This window comes from Exserohilum turcica (genome assembly GCF_000359705.1).
Source record: "Exserohilum turcica Et28A unplaced genomic scaffold SETTUscaffold_4, whole genome shotgun sequence".
Classification (NCBI taxonomy): Eukaryota; Fungi; Ascomycota; class Dothideomycetes; order Pleosporales; family Pleosporaceae; genus Exserohilum; species Exserohilum turcicum.
Window position 1 is genome coordinate 580,955 of NW_007360247.1, and position 23,360 is coordinate 604,314.

The 23,360-nt window shown below is 54.8% G+C and overlaps 13 protein-coding genes across 13 annotated transcripts; 5 read left to right on the top strand and 8 right to left on the bottom strand.

The window, feature by feature from the left end:
* Positions 1-650: 650 nt before the first annotated feature.
* Positions 651-2,232, bottom strand: SETTUDRAFT_93153 (uncharacterized protein; the record flags this gene model as incomplete). The annotated part of the gene is made up of 5 exons (XM_008030123.1): positions 651-1,341; positions 1,401-1,543; positions 1,579-1,821; positions 1,869-1,973; positions 2,032-2,232. The coding sequence occupies 5 exons, from the start codon at positions 2,230-2,232 to the stop codon at positions 651-653; spliced, it is 1,383 nt and encodes a 460-aa protein (XP_008028314.1).
* A 1,068-nt stretch (positions 2,233-3,300) lies between these two features.
* SETTUDRAFT_32853 (uncharacterized protein) lies at positions 3,301-3,636 on the bottom strand (the record flags this gene model as incomplete). Its single annotated transcript, XM_008029882.1, has 1 exon — positions 3,301-3,636. One exon carries the CDS (start codon positions 3,634-3,636, stop codon positions 3,301-3,303), a length of 336 nt encoding a protein of 111 aa, XP_008028073.1.
* A 630-nt stretch (positions 3,637-4,266) lies between these two features.
* Positions 4,267-4,866, bottom strand: SETTUDRAFT_21183 (uncharacterized protein; the record flags this gene model as incomplete). Its single annotated transcript, XM_008029799.1, has 2 exons — positions 4,267-4,662; positions 4,708-4,866. 2 exons carry the CDS (start codon positions 4,864-4,866, stop codon positions 4,267-4,269), a joined length of 555 nt encoding a protein of 184 aa, XP_008027990.1.
* A 939-nt stretch (positions 4,867-5,805) lies between these two features.
* On the top strand, positions 5,806-6,659 carry SETTUDRAFT_138480 (uncharacterized protein; the record flags this gene model as incomplete). Its single annotated transcript, XM_008030124.1, has 2 exons — positions 5,806-6,220; positions 6,325-6,659. 2 exons carry the CDS (start codon positions 5,806-5,808, stop codon positions 6,657-6,659), a joined length of 750 nt encoding a protein of 249 aa, XP_008028315.1.
* Positions 6,660-7,731: 1,072 nt separating this feature from the next.
* Positions 7,732-8,571, bottom strand: SETTUDRAFT_138482 (uncharacterized protein; the record flags this gene model as incomplete). The annotated part of the gene is made up of 3 exons (XM_008030125.1): positions 7,732-7,743; positions 7,802-7,986; positions 8,053-8,571. 2 exons carry the CDS (start codon positions 8,569-8,571, stop codon positions 7,855-7,857), a joined length of 651 nt encoding a protein of 216 aa, XP_008028316.1. The 3' UTR covers positions 7,732-7,743; positions 7,802-7,854.
* A 592-nt stretch (positions 8,572-9,163) lies between these two features.
* On the top strand, positions 9,164-9,502 carry SETTUDRAFT_21186 (uncharacterized protein; the record flags this gene model as incomplete). The annotated part of the gene is made up of 1 exon (XM_008029800.1): positions 9,164-9,502. The coding sequence occupies one exon, from the start codon at positions 9,164-9,166 to the stop codon at positions 9,500-9,502; it is 339 nt and encodes a 112-aa protein (XP_008027991.1).
* A 14-nt stretch (positions 9,503-9,516) lies between these two features.
* Positions 9,517-11,712, top strand: SETTUDRAFT_138486 (uncharacterized protein; the record flags this gene model as incomplete). The annotated part of the gene is made up of 3 exons (XM_008030126.1): positions 9,517-9,695; positions 9,763-10,937; positions 10,989-11,712. The coding sequence occupies 3 exons, from the start codon at positions 9,517-9,519 to the stop codon at positions 11,633-11,635; spliced, it is 2,001 nt and encodes a 666-aa protein (XP_008028317.1). The 3' UTR covers positions 11,636-11,712.
* Positions 11,713-13,039: 1,327 nt separating this feature from the next.
* SETTUDRAFT_164245 (glycoside hydrolase family 47 protein) lies at positions 13,040-15,255 on the bottom strand. The gene has a single exon (XM_008030127.1). The coding sequence runs from the start codon at positions 15,209-15,211 to the stop codon at positions 13,505-13,507; it is 1,707 nt and encodes a 568-aa protein (XP_008028318.1). The 5' UTR covers positions 15,212-15,255; the 3' UTR covers positions 13,040-13,504.
* A 292-nt stretch (positions 15,256-15,547) lies between these two features.
* On the top strand, positions 15,548-15,805 carry SETTUDRAFT_21189 (uncharacterized protein; the record flags this gene model as incomplete). The annotated part of the gene is made up of 2 exons (XM_008029801.1): positions 15,548-15,561; positions 15,616-15,805. The coding sequence occupies 2 exons, from the start codon at positions 15,548-15,550 to the stop codon at positions 15,803-15,805; spliced, it is 204 nt and encodes a 67-aa protein (XP_008027992.1).
* Positions 15,806-16,378: 573 nt separating this feature from the next.
* On the bottom strand, positions 16,379-17,525 carry SETTUDRAFT_155190 (glycoside hydrolase family 61 protein; the record flags this gene model as incomplete). The annotated part of the gene is made up of 6 exons (XM_008030128.1): positions 16,379-16,486; positions 16,519-16,739; positions 16,809-16,982; positions 17,051-17,234; positions 17,285-17,372; positions 17,422-17,525. The coding sequence occupies 6 exons, from the start codon at positions 17,523-17,525 to the stop codon at positions 16,379-16,381; spliced, it is 879 nt and encodes a 292-aa protein (XP_008028319.1).
* A 1,756-nt stretch (positions 17,526-19,281) lies between these two features.
* Positions 19,282-20,841, bottom strand: SETTUDRAFT_21191 (uncharacterized protein; the record flags this gene model as incomplete). Its single annotated transcript, XM_008029802.1, has 3 exons — positions 19,282-19,407; positions 19,455-20,325; positions 20,393-20,841. The coding sequence occupies 3 exons, from the start codon at positions 20,839-20,841 to the stop codon at positions 19,282-19,284; spliced, it is 1,446 nt and encodes a 481-aa protein (XP_008027993.1).
* A 627-nt stretch (positions 20,842-21,468) lies between these two features.
* On the bottom strand, positions 21,469-21,956 carry SETTUDRAFT_164246 (uncharacterized protein). Its single transcript, XM_008030129.1, has one exon. The coding sequence runs from the start codon at positions 21,801-21,803 to the stop codon at positions 21,546-21,548; it is 258 nt and encodes an 85-aa protein (XP_008028320.1). The 5' UTR covers positions 21,804-21,956; the 3' UTR covers positions 21,469-21,545.
* Positions 21,957-22,713: 757 nt separating this feature from the next.
* On the top strand, positions 22,714-23,359 carry SETTUDRAFT_155193 (uncharacterized protein; the record flags this gene model as incomplete). Its single annotated transcript, XM_008030130.1, has 3 exons — positions 22,714-22,914; positions 22,993-23,260; positions 23,319-23,359. The coding sequence occupies 3 exons, from the start codon at positions 22,714-22,716 to the stop codon at positions 23,357-23,359; spliced, it is 510 nt and encodes a 169-aa protein (XP_008028321.1).
* Between the last annotated feature and the right edge of the window lies 1 nt (position 23,360).

The window sequence follows — 23,360 nt, forward strand, 5'->3', positions numbered from 1 at the left end:
AGTCAAACCCGAAAATACCAGATATATCCATCCATCCATCCATCCATGCATTAGTTTGTTCCGGGGTACTTACATACACGCTTGCGATCCCGGGTATCCACGCCTTCTTCTCACAGCTGGGGGGGGGGGAAAACGGCCTGTAGGCAAGTAAGTAAAAGCGGTATATATATATTTTCGAGTTCCGCGGTGAGAAGAAGAGGAGGAGCAGGAGGAGCAGAAGGAGGAGAATGCATACTTAACATAGCGTGGTTTTGGTTTGGTTCTGGTAAAAAAAAAGGGGGGGGGGGACACACTGGGGCGGTTTGGGAAGGGATGAGGGGGAGTATGCCAAGCGTGTGTGAGTTTTGTAGGAGTGAGATGGAGATGGAGATGGAGATGGAGAAAATGAGAACGAGAAAGAGAACGGGGGGAGGGAAGAGGGAGGGAAGAGGCAGGGATATATATACACAGACAAATCCGTATAACCGCAAGAAGAAAGAAGGAAAGGGAAGAAAGAAAAAAATTTTTAAAGGTCTAATATAATACTATTATATGGTATCAAAGACTCGATCATCTCATCTCAGCCAAGCACCAGCACCAGCACCAGCACCAGCACCAGCACAAAAACCTACAAAACACACCAAAAAAACCCACGATGATAACAAATACTTTCATCTCACAACCTCAATCTCATCGGCCTCACCCCCCCTTCCCACCCCGCTCACCTTCACCTTCACCCTATCTTCCTGCGCTTCTGCCTCCTCCCACTCCGCACTTACAACCGTCGTCCTAAGGATCTTAGAATGGCTCGCCGTACTCGCGGCATCCCACCTCTTCTCCTCACGCTGTGTATGCAGCACAGCCGTGATCTCCACGTCGGTCTCGCCATCCAGACGGCGCGGACCGCCAGGGACACCCGTGGCGGACGTTGCATGTGTAGTTTGCGGTTGCGGTTGCGGTTGCGCAGCGAGCAGGAGGGACGACGGCCAGAAGCTGCGGGTTCGCGTGGCGGGGGCGTGAATTGGGATTGGGGGTTTCCGGGGTAGCCCGGTGTGGAACCTAGATGCGATGCTGGAGAGTTGGTAGGAACTACTCGCACTATTGTTGTTATTGTTGTTTTTGGCGCGGGACACAGCGCCGCAGTGGTCTGAGGAGGTGCCTCTGCGACGCAGATCGTCGCTTGCGTAGAGGCCTGAGGGCACGGATTCGAGCAGCGGCCGGATGTACGGTACGCACGAGGTGATGATGGTGATGCACTGGATGATTTGGGCCAGGAGCGTCCATTTCCAGAGGTGCCATGTGGGGTTTGCGGAGGAGAAGCCCGAGAGGTAGAGCATTTGGACCGATGTGGCTACGATGTCTCTGGCGGGGGTGAGATGGTGCTGTTGTTATGAGGAGGGGGAAGAGGGGGGGGGGCGTACAGTGAGCGCGCGCCGAAAAAAGTGAGGATGGTGATTTTCTTCGTAGTACTCATTTGCAGCGTAATGACGACGTGCATGGGGAATCCAATGAGCGCTAGGTCGGTGAGAATATTGACGACACCCATGGCACGCCAGAAAGAGACCTGGAGACTGTTAGCATTGTGATGGTAAAGTCGACGGCGAGGCATGCAATGTCAAAGCATATCCGATTGTTTCCCAGAAAACGCCATGGCTCAATGGTTCCGCATTGGAATGCTGAAACGCAGATTGAAAACACGGCCCAGAGTGCAATGAAGCAGGCCAGTGCTAGACCGAGATTGCGGTGCAGTTTTGAGGCAGTCAGCATCATGAGGAGTGAGATGATGGATAATTTGGCGAATCCCAGTGTCGCGATATACAGCATGTTATTTGCATATTCAGCCTACTATTCGATCAGCATGCGATTGAGGAAAGTATCCAGCCTCTTACTTTCCGATATGCCACAATCTGACCTGTGGTCAGCAACGAGATGTCTCTCCCAAGACCATTTTCCGTCTGGATACTAACAGCCGCCCCTGACGCTATGCTGGCCGTCTGCTCATAACCAATTAGCACACTTGGACAAAGTATCCTATGCATTAGTCAGACGTACTAGAGCCAGGACGACAAAAGCGTCGTCAATATCGATTCTCCTCCGCAGAACGCGTTTCGTAATCAGTCTAGTCAGAACCGCCAGCGCGGAAGTAATCAGCAAGATCCAGGTAACAACATTGATGAACGGTCCGACATCCGCGTCGCTTCCCGGCCGCCGCGGAATCGAGTGGCGGGAAGAAACAAGACAAAGTGCTGGCATCATGGCATGGTGCGTACTCGCAAAAATGAGACAGCAGATGCTCGTAATCTCGGACAATAGACAGCACCTGCGGTTTCAGCAGAGACAAAAGCGGGCTTCAATCAGAAGCGATCAACACAAGCAAACGGCAAGCATGTGTGGTCATTGGACATCTTAACGCTACTACCCGTTCCTCAAGAGCGGCGCAGGCGTGCAAACAAAGGCTGCGCGCCGCCAGGCAGGTAACAGACGGCGACTGGTAAGCCAACTGGCAGCATATCGCACAATGTCATTATCCGCATCTTGTCCACTATACGAGAAAGTTGCAACGGCAGAACAAGATAGATTGACGACTGGAAAATGGGCAGGGCATGGGCGCACCCTGAAGGTAAGATGGCGTTGTACGGCGTTGCGCAAGTGTACAAGGTAAAGAAATGGTATACAAGGATGGACTTTGTGTGCATCTCTGGTCGAGACGCTCGTCTGTATGCGGGTTGGTGTTACGCGGTCCGGTGAACGGATGAGCTAGGGTGGGTTGGTAACGTGAACTATGGCCCGGACACTAGTACAACAAGCCTTATCGTGCCATCGGACTCGGCACATCTGATAGGCTTGCTAAACTGCGTCAAGGCCTGTTCAGTGTTCATCTCCGTGTAACCCTGTAGCACATCAAGCTCGGCACTGTGTCACGGCAGCTGCCACTGAGTCGAAAGGCGATTGTGTGCTGTGACACATTTGCCAGAACACAACTTACGTGGTGTTCCATTGAATGCAGGTTGTGATCGGATACCGCTGCAGTAGCGGCGCTACGGATGGCTGTACACGGGCTGTTGCGTAGAGAATGGCAGGGAATTGTTAATGAATATGGCCTGCTTGAGAGTGAAGAGATGAACGACGGAATGAAATGAGGCAAAGGGCTCCATATGAATGTTCTTTTTATTGAATCTGGCTGGCTGAAAGCATACAGTGTGATAGGTACAGGCTACTGATGGTAGCAATTGAAGCGACTAATCTCGATTAGCAATCTGATATCATTGTGAAAAGAACGTTGCGTACTTGAGACCGTCTAAACCGACACTATATCAAATTTCAGACGTGAAAATAAACAGGGTCTCGCGCAGGTCGTTGCACATCACCGATACTTCTGTCTACCACGATGCCCGCGACATCTGGGGCGGCTCGTTCTCCAAGCAAGTGATGTATAAGGTCCTTGAGCTTCTTGAGATCCTCCTTGGAGATATTGCTAGTATCGCCGAGAGAGGGCTTGCCGTCTTCCCAGTTGACTCTGCCATCAATCGGTGCTGGATTCCGGGCAACTTGATTGATATCGGGTACGGATCGTGCTACGGTATGTAGAGATATGGGAACTGCAGAGATTGTTGTTATGAATGCAAAGAAGGGTATTAAAGCGACCGTGGGGTGCATGGTGGGCTATATGAATTGCTGCGTCCTAGTAAATGTCAGCTTGGTCGAAGTCGTGGGAGGCTCTTTCATCATACAGTGAAACTGTAGAAGAAACTGATATTGATGAAAGGTACACGCTGGTGTTCTTGTATAGAATTTATGTGCTGATAGATACGTACCTCAGCTTAGCATGTTCGGGAACATTACTTTTCGTATGTGATTGCAGTTTTCTCAACGTTTCAGTCGTGCATGGCCCTCACGCGGCTCCGAACTGTAGTTGCACTGCACTCGCCCCCATATGCTCCGGATATAAACGTAATAATGAGGCGGACTCGGGTAGCTGTCTACTTGTATAGCACGGATAGTAGTACTGGTGTAGGAACGGATAAAGGTGTCTGCCTCGTCTTTTTCGTGGTCAGCGCCGGCTGGGCTACGATCTTTCCGACCCCTGACCCGAGAATACTCGTGAATGATGCCACTCATGTAGTGTAGCCTACATTAATATCGTCTCGCATGGTTTTCGGAAGTGGTAAAGAATTGAGTGGCTGATGTTCTCGCAAGTCTTGTCAGAAGAAAAAGAGCTGAGTGCGATTCACGCAAATGTAAAAAGTCCGACACTGTTTTCGTTCTTCTGCATGCTAAGCCACAGTCTTAGAATACAACCACTTCTTCTGCATTCTCGTTCTCCTCGTATGGGTCCTTGTGTCCATGAAGCTCAAAGTAGGCGCGTTGAAAGTCTCGATAAGGGGATGCAGGTGGACAAAAGGCAAAGTTCTCCAGGGTGTTGGTAGCTTCGCGGTAGTCGTCGAATTCGTAACAGGCATGCTGATCAGGGCGCCTCGCCCAGGCGATCAACTTGTCCCAGTCGCGGCATTTTCGAACCAAGCCATCGCCAGCTTGGTGAGAGAAAGGCGCTGGCATGGGCGTGTCATCGGCTGCACACATAATGTCCTGGCGTATACCATCCAGGCAGTGGTACATGTGTCGAAGATTAAACGGCTGGTCGCTGCCCTTGTGTTTTGATACAATCGCCTTGCGGATGAGTTTCTGGTCGAGTTAATCATAGGCATGGAAATAGGGTGGTGGACCCACCAGACAGTGCAAGTCATGTATGCCCTTTACATAGTATACGCTGCGCTCTGTATCCCATGGAAATCGAGTCGAGGGGGGCAGACCAAGATGGTCTGCGAGCTTGTCGTCGAGTGCAATGGCCATGGCATTAGTGTCGATGGTGTCCCAGGCAGCCTCCATGTCGCTGTCGCTTTCGCCTCGAGATGCTTGCGACCTTCCTCGATGGTACAGCGCCGGACGACTGTCTGCTCGGCGATGTAACGGCCCACTAGACAGATGGCGTCGCCATTCATCCCCCCCCCCCCAAAGACCCGAAGCTCGGAAACGCCTATTCTCGCCAGGCAGTGGCTGTGACGCATGCCTGTACAACTCGAAATCTGGATAGCTACCGCGCAGGCTGCACCATGTTTGTCTTGTGAAGCTGCATACATTTCGCGCCCCGGCGTCCCTTTCTACGAACCACCCCCAAGATGGAAACATCTCCAGCATACCAGCCAGTGTGCCGCAGCGAAGAAGAAGACCAGCTTCTGGCTAGACCAGAAGAAAAGGATGGCACATCATGGGACGCCAACGCCACCGAGATCATCCCGACCAATACGCGCAGCTTCGTTGCCTACTTGTCGCTTTTGCTGCTGTCGCTTTCAGCCAACGTCCTACTAGTCATGGACAACGCGCGGCTGCGCATTACGCACATGCCAGCCAAAAGCAAGTATAGTAGGTACTGGATATTGCATATCGGATGCTTTCTCACCATGCTCAAGGCGGACTGGCCGTCGACACCAATGTGCCATATCGTGCCATGACCAAGTACTGGCACCCGAATGCCGATAGGGATACAAGTATTCCCGGATGGGTGGATTCCGAGGGGCTATCAGGGAATGTGTGCTGGGATAAAGGTGTGACTTGCTCGGCTAGCCAAGACGCTAAATGTGTCAACGGTACCTTCCTTGTTGGGAATCTTCACCCTAAGACGGCAATCTACAATGTCCAATACATGGGGCATGTTATATCTCCGGTGCCGCTGGCCATGCGCAGTGGCGGCGAGGTAGCGTCGACGACGACGACTACTTTACCAGCCCGATATCGCCACGACGCGATCTGCATCACCAACCTGCAACCATGGGGCAGAGATACTTTGTCCGCGAAGCCAAGACCAAGCAAGAGCTCGACAGCATTCTGGACGTCATCTGGGCTGCCAACTATACGCCGTACGAACCTTTTATGCAGCTCTTGTTCCCTGTTCTGGGCTACACGGCTGCCCATCGCGAGGCCGCCATGAGCGAATCGAAACAACGCTTCTGGCAACAGCACCAGGCGGACGAGACGATCCATTGGTTCTATGCATTCGACACGGTTACCAGCAGAGCCGTTGGTTGCGCACAGTGGGTGGTTTCGACGACAAATCCTTTTGCAGCAGGCGTGCCGGAGCTGACAGCGCCGTGGTGGCCCGAAGGCGAATATCGGAGCTTTTGCGAGTCGATACTGAATCAGGTGTACAAGCCTCGTGCGAATTGGATGGCGCGGCCCCATTGTTGTGAGTGGAGCATCCGTTTTCTTTGTTGATGCGCGCCATTTCCGATGAGCCATGCCGAAACTGTTGGGGCAATATCCTTGGCCAGTCGCTGACATGGAAGCCAGCACTCAACTGGATGGCTGTGGATCCTGCTCATCGGCTCCGGGGTATCGGATGTCTGCTGATGGACGTGGGTGTTATGCGTGCCGACGAGCTCGATCTGGAATGCTGGCTGGAGGCGTCGGCCATGGGGAAACCGCTGTATGAGAAGTTTGGCTTCCAGTCGCTGTTGAAGATTGCCTTTGACACGGACAAGGCGAATGCAAGCGACGAGTGGAGAAAGAGTGCACATGAGCTGACTCCTGAGCCAATCTACGCAATGTGGAGGCCAGCAAAGACATGGCGACAGAGTAGTCAAGGCGGGCTGCAGATGCCGTGGATGCTGGGTACGCGGCTGTGAGCATTGCATGGACATGTGCAGCTAGGGATGGCTGGGGTGGTGAAGAGGCAAGGCGAAGGAAGTGATGAAGATCAGAGTGGACTTTGCACGAGCATGCAAATCAAATCAGGCTACATGGAGTATTCTATACGTGGGTTTAGTCAGTTGGTTGCTAGTAATATCAAAGGAAACGCGAACCGAGGTGTGAAGGTCAGGTTTCTGGTGAGGGTGCAAAGTGCAAACCAAGATGTATTGGACACTAAATAGGGGCCCTGTGCGGATGTTCAGCATGGGCCTGCAACTCGATGGCTGGACTGCAGTCGGATTAGTGAGTGGGAGATGTGTGCAGGATTCCGTCTGCTTGGGTACCTCTCTGATGACCGTCTTGGACACGCTCTGCCTGGCAGGGCAGGGGCAGGGCTAGCCAACGAGACGGCAACAGTCGACAGAGTAGGTGTGGCTGCAGCCGATGCATATGTTTCCCATTTCCTTTGTCAGCCATCTCCTTCGACATCCGCAGCACTCCCATACGCAGTCGGGTATTGGTTCAGCACCGGGGTAGGGAATGTATCGTGACATGGGAGATGGCGGGGGGCGCTTGCTGGTGCCGAAGACGGCTTGCAGAGTGGGCGCAACGAGACTTGTTCGGGGGGCTATGAGAGGGGTGAGCAGCGCCGCCGAGGGACGTGAGCATCGAGTGAGGGGGGTTCCTGGAGTGGGCAAGCATTGTGATTGTGGCGGTGTGTGGCAGAGGACAGCGGGCTCTGTCGGCATTGGGCGTGGTGGTGAGTATGTGTGGCGTGGCGGGCAGCGTGGTGGGCTGCTGCGCGGTGCACGTAGGTGCCGGTGTCAAGAATGCGGTGAGCACGAGGGCGCGCGTGTGTCATGTCTCACTTGTTCTTTCCTTTGATTGCAGCGCACTAGATACACCTGGCCCGCCTGCCACTGTTTGCGTTGATGCTGTCGATGTGGTTGTTGTTGGTGGTGGTGTTGTTGTTGTTGTTGTTGTTGTTGTTGTCGTCGTCGTCTGCTGCCTCTGCCTGTGCGTGTGCCATGGGGGGGGCTATTTGGTGTTGGTGTCGAGGAGCGAGATGCCAGCTTGGCCCTGCGACGGGTGAGCCGCAACAGAGCGGGCGTGGCATGGGTGCGCGGATGGTGCGTACATGGCAGCATAGTAAGTCAGTACATGGAGGTGCAAACGGCGGGGCGCGCGGCTTCACGGCCACCCGGCGCTCAGCCTGTCGACGGCGTCGGGCTCGCCGATGACGTCAGCCATCTTCGCGTTCATGTCAAACAGATTGGCGTCGTGGACGGCGGGCGAGGCGTCACCACAGGCGGTGCCCACAACCTAGAGTAGAGGCCATGGCCATGGTTAGCGATGGCGCGAGTCGTGTGCATGCAACGGGCGGCGCACCATTGGGCGGAAGCCGAGGCACATGGCGTCCAGGGCGGTTGCGCGCACGCAGCCGCTGGTACTGACGCCGCAGATGACGAGCGTGTCGACGCTGGCCAGGCGGAGGCGCGTGGCGAGGTCGGTAGCGAAGAAGGCGGACGGATAGCGCTTGCACACGACCACGTCGGCGGGCGCGGGCGCGAGGCCGGGCATCCACGCGCCCAGGCCCCGGGCGTCGTCGCGGTGGAAGACGTCGAGCAGCGGCGCCTTGCACGCGAACAGCCCCGCGTCTGCCATGTCGGGCTCCGAGTACTCGACGCGGGTCCAGATCAACGGCGCTGCCCCCCGCCGCGCCGCTGCGACGAGTCTTGCAATGGCTGCGGGCACTGCCGCCGCCGCCGCGTTGCTGCTGGTGTCGAGCGGGCTGCCGTCGCTCCAGTACGCCTTGCACACGTCGACGACCAGCAGCGCCGGCCTGGCGCCCCAGCCCATGGTGGCTGCGAGGCCGCGCGCAGGGCCGCTGGGGGGGTGGTGAGCCATGGGGGGGTTGGGTTGGGATGGGATGGGATGAGGGTGCCTTGGGATGGGATGGGATGGGATGGGCTGGTGATGGGCTGGGTGATGGGCTGGGATGGGCTGGGATGGGCTGGGATGATGGGCTGCCTGGGCTGCCTGGGTTGGGTTGGGGTTAGGGTCGAGGCAGCAGCACCAGAAACAACCTCTCGGGGCCGCGCCGGTGCCAGCACCTTTAGCGCCATCGCCATCGCCATCGCCATCGCCATCGTCAGCATCCGCCGCCGCCGCAGCAGCAGCATCCGCAGCAGCATCCTCAGCATCAGCATCAGCAGCATCACCGCCGCCGCCCTCAGCAGCGCAGCGCCGTCCTGTCCTGTCCCGCCTCGCGTCGCCTTGCCTCGCCTCGCGTCGCGCCGTCTCGTCGTCGCTGTCGGCGTCGGCGGGTCGTGCCGCGCTGCCAGCCCACGCACAGCACAAGCGCAGGCTCAGGCACAGGCTCCGCACAGCACCGCAACCGCACCGCTCCTCGCCGCCAGACATTCCGCATATATACACTGGCACTCACCCACGCCCACGCCCACCGCCCACGCCCACGCCCACCGCCCACGCCCACGCAATGCCGCCGCCGCCGGCCCATCGGAGCGGCATTTCGGACCAGTCCGGCGGCCTTTTAGGCGGCGGCAGCGCTGCCGGCAGCAAGCAGCCGCCCGTAGCGCGGGCCATTGATGCTCCGACGCCCATACTACCCGAGGTATTCTTGTTGATTTCGCACCGCCACATGGCCAAAACCCGCGGCTGCACCCTCGACACGCCCGACTGCCCTGCTGCAATGGCCTACCGCGTCGCCATCCCGCCTGTCAGCGTAGTGTTGAGCGAGCGCACCACCCAGTACCCGCAATCGCCCGCCCTCTCGTCGCCCTCGCTGCTGCTGCTCCTCCCCGGACTTGGCACATGATCGGACTTCCCCACATGAGCGCGACTGCGACCGCGCAACCGGAGACCGATGGCTCTCCCTCTCCAAAGACTGCCAGCCTTGCCACCACCATGGACCCCCGCGAAGGACGCATAGGAAACGCCTTTGCCTGTGAAAGATGTCGCAAGCACAAGGTCCGATGCGTGCCGTCCGACACGCCCACCATCTGCCAGAGGTAAGTGTAGACTCGACCCGTGCCGTGCTGCGTGCTACTCCACATGGGATTGACACACGTGCCCCAGGTGCCAGAAGGCTAGAGTCGAGTGTGTCGAGCATGTAGCCCGCCGCCGACCCGCAAAGGCGCGCAGCGATGGCCAGACGCCCAGCAAGCTGCGCGACTTTGACAAGAAGCTCGACAAGCTGTCGGCCATTGTTGCGACCATGGCGCCCTCGCCCGCCCAGGCCAGCCTCCCCTCGGTAGCCACCATTCCCTCGCAGATTGCCCCTCTTGAGACGGCCCAGCAGCAGCAGCAGCAGCAACAGCAACAGCCGCTTCCCACGGCAAAACAAACGCCCGCCCAAACCGTCTCGCTGCCCGTCGCGCCCACAACGACGACGACGACGACGACGACGACGACGACGACCCTGTTGCCCGCCGCCGGATCCCAGGCCGAGAGCTCGCTGCCCTTCTGGGAGTCCTTCAACGACACCCTCTCCTGTCTCGGACGCCTCGATCCCCTCGTGCGCTCCATCAGCCTCGTCCACATGCAGCTGCTGCTCGACACGTACCGCGGCATGGTGGACTTTTTTCCCTTTGTCATCCTGCCCCGCGACTGCCGCTCCCAGGACCTCTTCCAGAACCGCCCCATACTCATGTTTGCCATACTAACCGTCTCGTCGTACGACTCGGCACAGCTGCAGCATGCGCTCAGCAACGAGTTCCGCAAGGTAGTCATGGTCAAGATCATGAAGGGCGAAAAGAACCTGGACCTGCTCCAGGGCCTCTTGGTCTTCATCGCCTGGCACCACCACTACATGGACGCCCAGGCCGTGTCAGTGACGTTACTGCTCCAGTTGTCGTTGGGCATAGCAAATGACCTGAGTCTCGACAGCATATCAAGGCCCTCAAGAAGCCCGCTGCACAAGGACGATCCGCGAGACAGGGAAGCAAAACGTGCCTACTTGGGCTGTTACTACCTCTCTTCCAACATAGCCTTGATGCAGCCTCTCAAGGCGCGCTCCATGTCGCACACGGGCATATTGCGAAACTACGCCTCAGAACTAGCCTCGGCCTGGGAAAATAAGACTGACACGCTTCTCCCCATTTTTATGGACATGTGCCAGTACATGGAAGACGTGGAAGAGACGTTTCGGAGTCAGTCGGAGCAAGCTATCGTTGTCCGAACCCAAGTCAATCGTCTAAGTGAAAAGTGGGACAACATCCGCCTCGCTTCCAAGCCACAGGCCAACGATTTTGGTAAGCCCTCGCCTATGCACTGTGATTGACGCAATACTAACAACATCCCAGCCACACTACAATGGCTACAGCTCGCGGCCCGCATCCACCTATATCGAACCGCCGCTTCCGTCGAGCTCGTAGATCGAGACAGCACCCCCTGGGCCTCGGGCTTCCAACTGTCACTGCGCATTGCCTATCTGCGCTCGATAGAACAGCTACTCGACAACAGCACAAAACTACCCTCTAACCAGTTTGAAGCCATCTCGCTGATTGACTGGCTGAACCTCATCAACACCATTACTGGTTTGAGCAAGCTAGCGCTCCATGCACCACCCATTCCTGGCTGGGACCCTACCGAGCTGCAAATCTCCAGAACATTTGACCACTATCGCGACCAGCTATCCTCGCAAATGCCACGGCCACGCGATGCTCAACCCACCCGAGAAGATGCTTTTGAGCGATTCCGCCGCATCACCTCGACCATGAGGCTGACCCTGCATGACGCACATGGTCGGGCGAGTCCAAACGGCACCACATTTGAGCTCTCGACAGGATCAGGACGCACAGTATCACTGCTGCACAACCTGGCCTTGCCAAAGATTAATGGTGGTGTCACAAATGGGGGTGAAAAGTTGCCCAGTCTTCGCGACGTGAATCCAGCCTTGGACGTCACCAGCAACGACTTTCACTGGAAATTCCTGTTGGGTACTGTCTAATCTGTCTGGCCATATCGATTGGACTGTACATGTCAACGACAGATTTTCTGCCCAACACTTGACCAGCGTGTTTGCGCATTCTACTGTCGCAGCCTGAGGATAACGTGGAAAAAAAAAGTGCAAAAACTTGCTTCCATACAAGCAGCCGTAGTCTGCATTAAAAAAAAGGGTACATTACTTACCCACCATCATTGCTTTGCCTGCATCAGCATTGTTTTCTCGTTTCCCCTCCCCTCCCCCTCCCCTCACCCCCTCGCAGCCTTCCTCTTGTTTTGCTCTCCCATCACCAGCAACTATATCCTTGATTATTTTCATCTCTTTAGCCTGCATGTTTTCGAGGTTTCTTTTACGACAAAAAATATGGGGGGCAGACTGGGGTTATTTTTTTTGGTTTCATATTTGGATTGCTTCTGCCTGGCAAGGTTGGTGGAATACTTCCTCGTTTTCCCTTGTGTGAGTGAGTGTGTGTGTGTGTCTGTCTGTGTGTTATGTCTCTGTTTGACTCCCCCCCCCCTCATGTACGATGCCCTTGCCTCTCTCTCCCGATTTACTAACTTTTTGGCAACTTTTTTTTTGGACTAGTACCACTACCACCACCACCACTACTACTACTACTACATACTCTCCTTCCTCTCATTGATATACCCAGTATTTTAGGTCTTTTTTTTAAAGTATTTGAGTTTTCTTTTCTTTTTTCTAAACTTCCCTTTTCTAGTCTTGCTTGAACCGCATCAAAAATATATTCTTATTGAATGAGTCCGTTTCAAATCTGTGTGTGTTGAGAGAAAAGCAACTTTTTGTTGTTGTTGTTGTTATTGGTGTGGCTGTGGTGTTGGTGGTGGTGATAGATATTGTTGTTCTTGTTCTCAAAAACTCCAAGTATGTCGCTTTTTTCTCTTTTCAAACATAAACTAGACTTTTACAAAACTTGACTTTCCACGCCGTTTTACTTGAACCCCGCCCTCCCCCCCCCTCCCCTTTTTTTCCCCCAAATGTTAGTTAGTTGGTTAGTTGGTTAGTTGGTTGGTTTGGTCACTTGTGTACGTAGCATATACTAAAAACAACAACAACAACAACAATAGCAGCACCCTATTATTGTTAATTCTTGTATACTTGCATACTATATAAACAAAAAGATAAAGGCCTGGGCTAGCTACAAAAACTAATATAATAATGCAAGTACAAAGCTTCCATCTTCTCCACTTGCATCTTTGCATCTTTGCATCATCTTTGTATCTTGCATAGTTAGTTATATATGCTATCATCATCATCTTGCACAAACAAAAAACCCAAATTTATAATCTGTAGCTGAACTTTGCTTACGTAGTTTTAAATCTTGACTTAGTGCTTATCCTGCTAAGACGTTTTTCCCCCCTCTCCACCTCCCCTTTTTTTTTCTCTTCCCGACATTCTCATGAGGGGGTTTTTTCATGGGGGGGGGGAAGATATTACTACTTGCCCATACAAATCCCATACGATGATGCGATACTATACTACAAGTCGAGCAATAACACAGATAGACAGACAGACAGACAGATACGCATACAGACAGACATGCAAAATTTCCGGGTATCATTACGTAGCTCGGCATAACAGGCAAAAAAAAGGGGGAAGCGTACAGGGCATCTCTTCCATTTTCTCCATCTTTTTTTTGTTTTTAAAAAAGATACTTTTTTTTCTTTTGTGCATGATTGTAGTGATTGTGGACTTGAAAATGGGCATGGACTCAATCAAGCCACTCAATCAATCTCACGGCGCACTTAATATTTTTTTTGGTTTGTTTTCCCCCAACACTTCTCACAGCTTCTTTGACACAGCTGGAAAACAAGACAAGATAAGATAGCCTCACGCACTCGGCAAACACACAGCTCAACGAATCATGCGAAATGGATGTCCCTCTGTACTAAACACCCAGCTATCCAGACTGGCAACCTCGACATCCGCAAACGTAAGCCAGAGATACTTGAGGGTTTCAGCGGCCCAAAAGCTTTCTTGCATATCGACCCATTTGGCTTCGCCCTGGGTATGCGTGTCATACACATCTTTGAGCTGGGCATATCCAAACGGCGCCTTGCAGTGCGTTTCGAGCGCGGAAAAGGCGTCCCAGGCCCATTCGCGGTAGCGAGATTCGCCCGTGATGCGCCAGGCGTAGAAGAGGCTTTCGACGTACTCGGGGCGCCCCTTGTAGGCCGGGTTGTGCGACCAGATGCCCGTGGCAAAGGCTTCTTGCTGCTGGCGCTTGGTCTCGGGCATGTGCAGCGGAGCGACGTAGCCGAATTTGGGGATCCAGGACCAGGTTTCGGGTCCGATTTTGGTCGGGGTGGACGAGTACGTGTGGCGGCAGCCTTCGAGGAGCGCGAGCGCAAAGGTGCGGAGGTCCGGCTGGTTGTAGAGCTGTGAGGCGAGCAGGATGGTGCCGGGCGCGAAGCAGGCGAGGTGGCCTTGCTTGTTTTCGAACTCGTCGTCGTCTTGGCGGCCAATGTACAGGTGCTGCATGAAGTGGCCGGCGGCGGGTGCGGAGCGTGAGCTCAGGTGTGTGCGGAGAGAGTATGCGGCTCGCACGAAGCGGTCCTTGTACGTTTTGAGATGAGGGTCCGAGGGCGGCGCCAAAAGCGTCATCTTGGCCAGATACTCGTAGTAGGAATCGTGCCCACCGTCCCAGTGTCTCTGGCGGCGAACAGGCTCTGCTGTCATGATATCGATGGGCGCATCTACCATTCCGGGCCACGGAGTCTTCCACTGCGACCATACCAGCGGCGCCCATGCTCTTGTGGAATTTTCCGTGTAGACGGCATTACCCGTCAGTCTGGTCAGGACGCGGTTTTCGAGTACCGACGAGCCAGCTCGTGCAGGTCCAACAATAGGGTGGTCATACTCGCGCTGCGCAGGGTCGTTGTGCAGGACAAACGAGGGATTGGGCTCGCCGCGCTCCGTCTGGAAGTCTACACGCGGCCAGGGCAGGCCCGTGAGTGTATCGTACGCCGGTGCAAGCTTGTCTGCCAGAGTCACAGCTTGCTCGAGGACGAGATCGCGCGCGTCGCTCGTCAGTACGTCCTCGGGTATGAGCCCCACATCGTACAAGTCCACAATGGAAAGCAGCCCGCCCAGATAGCGTATCGTCGTCTCGAAGGGGTCGACCAGGTCCTCTGTTTGGGTAAAGTCGATAGCCACAATATGCTCCACGGAATACGCCAGCTCGTCCCACAGCCCCATGAGCGCCAGGGTGCTCGCCGAGTCTACGATGAAAGCCCCCCAGCCGTTCCTCGACGACGAATTGCCCCCCGACACGGGCAGCACGTCATCGCAGCCCCACGCGTTCTCCCTGTACTTCCAAAAGGTGTATCTCATGGCATTGCGCACGCCCTCTGCCCGCGGCTCGTCTGGCTTGCCCGTGCCATTCCAGTTGGCATACTGTATCTGTGCGCCATGCTTCGCGCCTCGGTCGCGGAACGTTGGGTTTTGAAACTCCTTGAAGAGCAGGTAGAGCGTGATGACGATGATGGCGGCGAGCAGCTTGAACGATGACTCTGGATTCCGCTCAAACTTGGACCTGCCCCAGCGGCGGAAGCCGGGCATCTTGCGAGGGTATTAATAGGCGTCTGGTGCGGGCGGGGGCCTAGGAAGCGGGCGGTAATAGCGCACACATCTGTCCTCAAGCTGCGGAGACGGTGCGGAGTTGCGGCGCTTGGTGCTGGCAGTTCCAGGTTAACATGTCATTTCCCTGTTCGGTGGCGACAGGCTTCAGGGGATGACAGGGCGATAAGGTGCCAATCTCAACTGTAAATATTGTGTTGAGGTCAGGGCATGGGAGCGACATTGCTGCGACCGGAACGTGGCTTGAGCTTGGCATTGTCGAATCCTTTGCCTCGTCATCCCATCTGACCACCGCACTCCGACTTTGCAACGCCCAGCATGGCCGTCTGGCAGTACGAACATCCCGGCTAACCGAGTCCCACTATTTCCATGCTAATTGTCGCCAGATGGTTCAAGAGCATGCAGCCCAAGACGCGCATGTTTATTGGTGTGGGCGTCATGGCGTATGCAGGTGCTGGTCTCTACCTATCCGACGTGGCTGAAGAGAAGCTCGGGTTCACCCCAACAGAAAAAGACAAGGAGGAGCTGCGCGACGCCCTGCCCAAGATTGCGGCTGTGGAAAAGCGGAATCCGTGAACAAGACGAACATCCTTCACATCTGCACAATAGCGTACGTCCAGATGGGGGGGAAATGGGTATGTTTGGACATGTTTCAAGCGGCACAGTATCGATAAAGTCTAATAATTTTTTTCTTAGTGCTGAGTCACGGCTTTGGGTTTGTCAGAACGGCGAAATGTTATCTACGTACATCTATCGTGACAAGGGAAGCCGCAAAAGCAGTTACTCCAACAGACTAGATCTCGCACGATACTTCATACAGCTCACTACTCGTATTACAATGAATCGAAGTATCATGTCGTCAACACTACACCTATGCATGGCGACTGGAATCTTACAGCCGCACCACCATCACTGGAAAGTTGCCAGTGCAATCACTGCATGCCACGCAAAATAGTCATGATATGCCTACTCGATACACGATGCGATGTATCCATTCCAGAAGCGAAAGTGACATGCCTACGTTACTAAAACGATACTACATTGAATAACCATCCACTCAAAAAATCAACCCACAAAACTCTCAGGACCGTCATCTCCCCTCACACACACTGGCTGTAATACTCGCCATTAGCCACACACGTCGAGCCACTAGCACAGACCGTACAGCCGGTATACGACTTGCCGCCACACTGGCCATACTTCTGGACCTGGCAGGTCGCCGGGGGCGCGGCCGATGCCGACGGCACAGGCGTGGCACTGGTCATCATGGTGGTCGGCGCAACCGTAGCCGACGGCTGCGGCTGCGGCGCAGTACCACCGGATGCGCCGTCCCACACGGGCGGCCCAGGAACCGGGTACGACGTTGCGGTCTTGGCGGCGGGCGAGTCAATGTTGAAGTCGATGCCTGGGTCGGACGCGGAGTAGGCGCCGGGGAAGGACACGAGGACCGACGAGGGCGGCGATGCGGTGCCGGAGCCCGTCACGGTGAATTGGGCGCATTCTGGGTAGACTGCGTGCTGGTGTTAGTGGGGGAGGGCGGGATGGATGGAGGGGGGCCAGGGCAATCAATGGGGCTTACATTGGGGGTTGTTGGCTTGGTGCACGGCGATGAGCTCGTGTCGGATGAGGTACTCACCAGCCACCAGTGTGGCAGGGATGGTGACGGTGGCGTAGAGAGTGTCTAGGATGGCGTCGCCGGCCCAGATGCCTGCGTTTTCGGTGCCGGAGATGAGGCCTTGCTCGTAGATTTTGACTGGGGAGGGGGCGTCAGCAGGGTGGTGTTTGTATGAATGAGTGACAAGCATATCCATGTGTACGTACACCAGACTTTGCCAGAGCCGTCCCAACTGTTGCAGGATCCCGGGCACTTGGCCATGTAGACGAGAAACGACGTCGGTCGGTGAGTCCATTGCGCCCAGTGTGTCTTCAGTGTGGCGCCTGCGGCGATGGTGCCAGTGAGACCGGTGCCCAGCACGCCTGCGTTGTTGCATCGGATGTTGACAGTCTGAGATAATTAGAGGTTACTCATCATATTGTGTTGTGCGGAGGCCTTACAGAGAGGTCCTTGATGTACAGAGGGTCAAAGGATGGGTATTGTCGCTGGATACTCTTCTGTCCAGCTGCGGAGTTGTATGGTAGCCATCTAGCCTTGTCAGTCTTCGAAATGGCTTACATGTACCAAGTGAACTCACCCAGCGTATGATGTGTCGCCTACAATATACTTGTCGACGGCTCCATGGGCGCTGACAGTCGCGAACAGCGACGCGGCTGCTGAGAACACTGCCGAGGCTTTCATATTGAGTGTAGTATACTCGACAATGTATAATGAACCAAAGGCAATGCTTGAGGAGAGTAACACAACCCTTCAGAGCCCAGCATACCTTCCCTATTATATCTCTCCCGAACCTCTAAGGATCCAAATACGGTGTCACGCGCACTCTTCTCCGGATATTGTATCATGTACAAGTGCCAAAGCCTTACCAAGCGCAGCCATCTCGGCCACTTCTTCTCCACACAAGCTGCATATCGAGAACAACCCCCCCGTGTAACCATACCACACCCAGAAAAAACGCCATTATTAACTGCGCCCCCCCCCCAAAGCCAGCCAATAACACTCTCAAGAAACAATCGACTGTTGTGACGAGCCAGACGGAGCACGCACCCGTTTTCTCGGGCTCATGTACAGTAGATGAATAACAGCAGGGATGTGTTTGTTAAAAACAACCGGAAGTTGCCAATCCGCGGGGAAATCGGGTAACGCGTGCAAAAAAAACCCCCATGACCTTTGATGCTTGATATATGACATGTGGGTCCCTTTTTACTTGAAAAAATGGTCTTGGCCGGGTATTTGCGAGGCTTGTTCCGATTTGAGGTATTAGTCTCGAGGCTTCAGCGTTTCCATGGTGGTGGTCAGTGTGTTTGGGTGGTGGTGATGAAGGTACATAGCGAGACTTGGTAAATGGGTTTTGCACGAGGACTGCAAGGGACGTTATGGATGGGGTGGAGAGATGGCGTGCAAGGCATGTCGGTAGTCACTGAGCGCGAAACGAAGAGGCGCTCGCTTATGCGCAGCAAGCTCGCCACTCATCATGGTGGCGTCTTGTTGGTTGTGTCCCTTTAGATTATGCATTCCGCAAAGAGCCTTGTTCCACTCAGGGAGATGGGACATGTTGGTTTTGGAAGGAAACCAGGATTAGAAGCTTGTTTGTGCGACGATACTGCGAGCGAAGAACATAAAGCTGGCTAAGCAGCTACACTTAGCAACGCCAGTTCCCCTCTCATGCGTACCGAAACAATTCCAGAATACAAATTCTCTGGTGGGCGACGCGAGGCGATACGTCATCTGACCCTACGATATAGTATTCGATAGCGTGATGCAGTGATGCCCATTCCCATCATCATAGGAGACGGGGCTGAGCAGCTTTTCATACCGCGTGGACGGCCGATAGATGAAGCATGGCCCGAGTGCCAGGTTTGTGACGAGTCAGATGCAGAAAGTGTGCTGAGCACCCGGTTACAGTGATGAACGTCTAGTTTGTGGCTTGGATGCTCAGTCTTAGATGGTAAGGCCGCAGACTAGGCCACACGGCGATAAGCACTGTAGTGATGGTGATTTGGGGAGTGGCTGCAGTTTCAGCATGCTGGAAAGGCAGTTCGAAGGAATATTCCAAATACAGCTTTAGTACGGACTTGCCTGGCACGTTGGCACGGCACAGCTTTAGTAGTAGAGATATTACACATGAACTCGTCTTGATACTATCAAACTGGTGACTTTTCCAGGTGCACACAAGCACACTTTGACATGTCAAGCAATGTAACATGACCCAAGTCCCGATAAGAACAATCAACCCACAGCCTGAAAGAAAACCAACCAACCCCTTTTCCAACCGGGACTTAACCGTCGCACATGTCGCTTTTTTCTTGAGCACGAACAGCCAAAGGTATTGACTTTGAAGTCACATTGAGCTGATCATTGCCCTTCCATCAGAGTTCAACCAGTCCCGCTTGCATCAGTGTTCAACTCAAGTGATCAAACCCACTGCCTCAGTTGACTAGGCGTACTTCTGCCCCTCACGCGATTGGAGGGTAACCAGGAGGTCATAGAAGTCCTTCCTCCAGTCGACACACTCGAGGTATTCCCACCAGAGGCGAAGCGCAGGAAGCTCATCCATGTCAGACTATGTTGAGTTAGCACCGTCCCAGCCATGGTTGAGAAATCACCTACCGTATCGAATGCTTCAAGAATGAATTGCTTTTTGATCAGGGAAGCCTTCATACTAGCCTCACGCTCCCACTGACGAAGCTCGTCGACGTACTTGCGCACATCTCTAGCCATCTTCTCAGTGAGCTTGGCATCTTCTGCAGAGTCGACAGTAGTCTCGTTTTCCGGGGCAGCGAAAAGACGGCCGTTGTACTCTGGCTTGCGGAAGAAATGTTTCTTCAGCTCTTCGGTAACCCACTTCTCACGCGTCGGGGCACTGAGCTCCTCAGCCCAAAAGTCCTTGACATGGTCAGGCACCTTAGTCATCATCGTGTCATGGTCCAACTTGTCTGACCAACGGGTCTGTGAGTAGTTGCCATAGTACACGTAACGCTTGTTGACAAGGACGAACATGGGTACATTTTCATAAGAGTTGGAACCATTGTCGAAAAGGTCGCAGAATTCGTCTTCGGGAGCCTTGTTGAAGAACGCTGTGAGCTTGGCACCGTGCTCGCCAGGTGCTTTGGGTAGGTATGGCTCGTTCTCCGGATCGATCTGGTAGTATGTACGGTTCTTGAGTATGCACGTACCCTTGCCTTTGATGAAGCGTAGGCCTGGTGACCAAGGTGTCCCGCCCAGATGATTGGCGAGGAAGTCTGGATGAAACGTGACTTCAGTATAAGGAATCTGACCTGAAAACGGGACCATAGTTGTAAGATGGTACGGTTTCCAGGCCTGCTTGTCAATGGGGGGGATGTATTTGGTAGATTTGTCCTGGGCGGCGGGCTTTGGAGAAAGAGGTGGGGATGGCACCGGCATCGGAGACTGCTGAAAACTGACATTGACTTCCACGGCCGGAGTGTCGCGGTTGCCGGACACAACCTGCTGCTGGGGCCTGTAACTGATTAGTTTGGAATGGCTCAACAAAATCGAAGATATCAAGTTATGTTACGGGGACTTACTTGTTGCCGTTGTCTGACTGAGATGCCTTTCCTCGCATGTGAGGAGGGATGGACTTATTGGCTGTGACGCTGGCAGTGACAATGTCATTCGGCTTGGAGATAGTACTACCGGTCCCCTTCAGCTTGTCATGATCGCCGCTGACCGATTCAAGAACCCTCTCTTTGAGTTTTTCCAACTCGAGGCTGAACTTTTTGGCATCTTGGTGTGAGGCTTTGACGTCTACTGGCGAACTATCCTTGTTCAATTTGTCGACGGCGGAGGAAAGGTCATGAAAGAGCTCTTTGAGAGTACCAACCTCGTCTTGTAAGTTTGCATGCTGGTCTTCCAGGTTGACGACACGAGCCTCAAGGTGGGTTGCAAGAAGGCTACTCGCCTGATGGTTCGCGTCTTTCTGCCGACGGCCGTTTGGCGCGAACCTGCTAGCTGTAGGATCCAGCTGTCTACTCATACTAGAGGTGGAGTGCAAAGAATGTTGGATGTAAACGGCGTGGGATAGTCAGATTTGGTGTGGAGGAAGTGATACACCCTCGCAGCCGACGGAGTAAAGTGCTTAAAAGCTGTTGAATGATGCTGCAAGGTTAGTATAAAGTAGACCATAGGTCAGCGGTCTTGACGCACTGGGGTTTTGTGGATATACTTGAGTACACAACGATTCTGGGTGTTGATAGTTGGACAAGTGTGTGGTAAAGGGTGTGAATGAGACTGACAGGCTACGAAGCCTATTTATATGGGGTACCGGTAAGAGACTAGCGGCTGTGCTACGGTGAAGGAGGTGGCAAAGATTGGTGCCTTGAGTCCTGCTCCAAGTGAGAGAGATAAAACGTGCATCGGCCTGTAAGTTTTGAGGAGTGGGGTAAAGTAGACTCTATTTGATAATGCGACAATACGTGAATGCTCAAGTACTCCAAGGCAACAGGCCCTGTTTATCCTATCACCTCCTGGTTTTCACCACGCTACTGGCTGGGTAGAGGTCTGGGCTGCTTTACTTGATACTGTTATGGTAATAGCAGCTACACTGTTTTCTGGATACCTTTGTTGCATGGTGAGATCAGGATGTTCGTTCCATTGTTGTAGGGCCACTGCTAAAACAGTTAAGATATGTCGACAAGGCGAAAACAGCGTGCAAAGCTTGAAATGCCCGAAAGTCTAATCTCACGGATCCTTCTTTGGCCATTTGATAGCTACCAGCTCGAAGAAGCGGCGACTGCTACACATGCGCGCTGTCAGCCGCATAGTTTGTGAACCTGCTTGGCTGTCATAGCGCCGTTTCTGTCGACATGGAGACGCGCGTGGTAAGTCGTCACTCTGCCTGCAATCACTCGTTTTCGCTGAAGGCCGACTTGGGCTAATCCAGAACGCGGGTACGGGCGCCGAGATGGTTCCGATCGGGACTGACATGTGCTGGACCATGGTGCTTCCTTCGCTTGTCAGGCGCCTGACAGGTCATTTTTGTCTTCGGCGGCACTCGCTTATCAAGCTTTTCCTTGACATGTGCTCCCCGCGCTCCTCATAACAGTGGCCATGCCCGGACGGATGCGCTGCCAAACGTCGGGTACGACCTGACATGACGATACGAGAGGTATACCGCTAGATGCTTCCGACCAGGGAATCCGTCCACGCGAGCTTGGTGCGTCTCCACTTTCGAAGGGGGCGCAAGCGCCAAAGGGCCGACATGGCAACCCCAACTGACAGGCTGGACAGTGAACGGGACATGCATTTTTGCTTCGCGAGGGTAAGCAGCTATGGGCCTTGCAGAGACAGCGACGGCGGTGGACATGCGGCACTGCCCAGCGGCGGTGCTTCCCTTTCGGGGCATGTTATTGGTCGCAGGCGAGGGGCCGGGATGATGAGGGGAAGCCGAGGAGCGACGCGTGATTTACGCGACGACATGCCGGATTGGGAGCGACATGGAGCGAAGACCTGCAACTGCAACGGCGGCGGCGGCAGCGCAGCGAGCGGCGCAGAAAGAGACGGCGGCATGGTGGTGTTCGCCACGAGTCGGCGGGCTGACTGCAGGAGGAGAGGGTGAGCCGGCGGCGTTGGCCAATGCAAGGGAGCAAAGGCAAAGGCAAAGGGAAGGGAAGGGAAGGCAAGGCCAGGCAAGGCAAGGGGGGAAACGGCGAGGGAGGACCCTGACCGAGGCGCGCCAACGTCATTTGCGCTTGGACCCTTCCGCCGTCATTTTGTTCTCCTCTCGCTGGCAGCCCGTACTCGGCCAACGCATGATCACGCATCGCGACTCCTCTGCGCCTCCGTCTCTGCCTCGCCCCCAGCCCCGGCGAGCCTGCATCTCCTCCGCCCCGTCCATTGGCCCTGCACAATGCCGCCGAAACGCACCCACAACCCCGACGAGGCGCCTCCGTCGCTCAAGGACAAACTGCAGACGCTCCAGGGACCCAACGCGCGGGGCGTCCGTCGCAACGGCGGCGCGAGCATCATCAACGGCAGCAGCCTGAAGGAGGTCGACAATGCCTCGACCAACAGCGGCCATACGTCGGTCGACGTGAGCTCGTCGGGCAACGTGAGTCGCGCCTCTGCAGCCTCGCCCGGGCGCATGTCCAGCCCTGCATCTCGTACTAACATGCGCCGCGCCGCATAGATCAAATGGGCGGCCCAAGACTCGTCAGTCCTCCACGGCTACCGCCGAGCCTACCGCCTCGACTGCCCCTCGAGCTTCAAGAACCCGCTCAGCCACGTTGTGCTGAACCAAGGCATCGGCAGAATGTCCCCGACCATGGCGCGACCCAAGTCGAAGCGACGCGTGCACAAGGACCAGCTGGGGCTGGCGGTCAAGAAGAGCTTCAACTCGCAGGCCGTGACCGAGAGTGACGTGATAGTCGACTGGCTGTACAAGTCCAAACACCAAGGCATGGCACCCGACCCGTGCTCCACCGCCATCGCAGCGCTAACCGAGACGTCCGACAGGCAAGGAATTCCGGGTACGATTCGCCCCCCACAGGAAGTGAC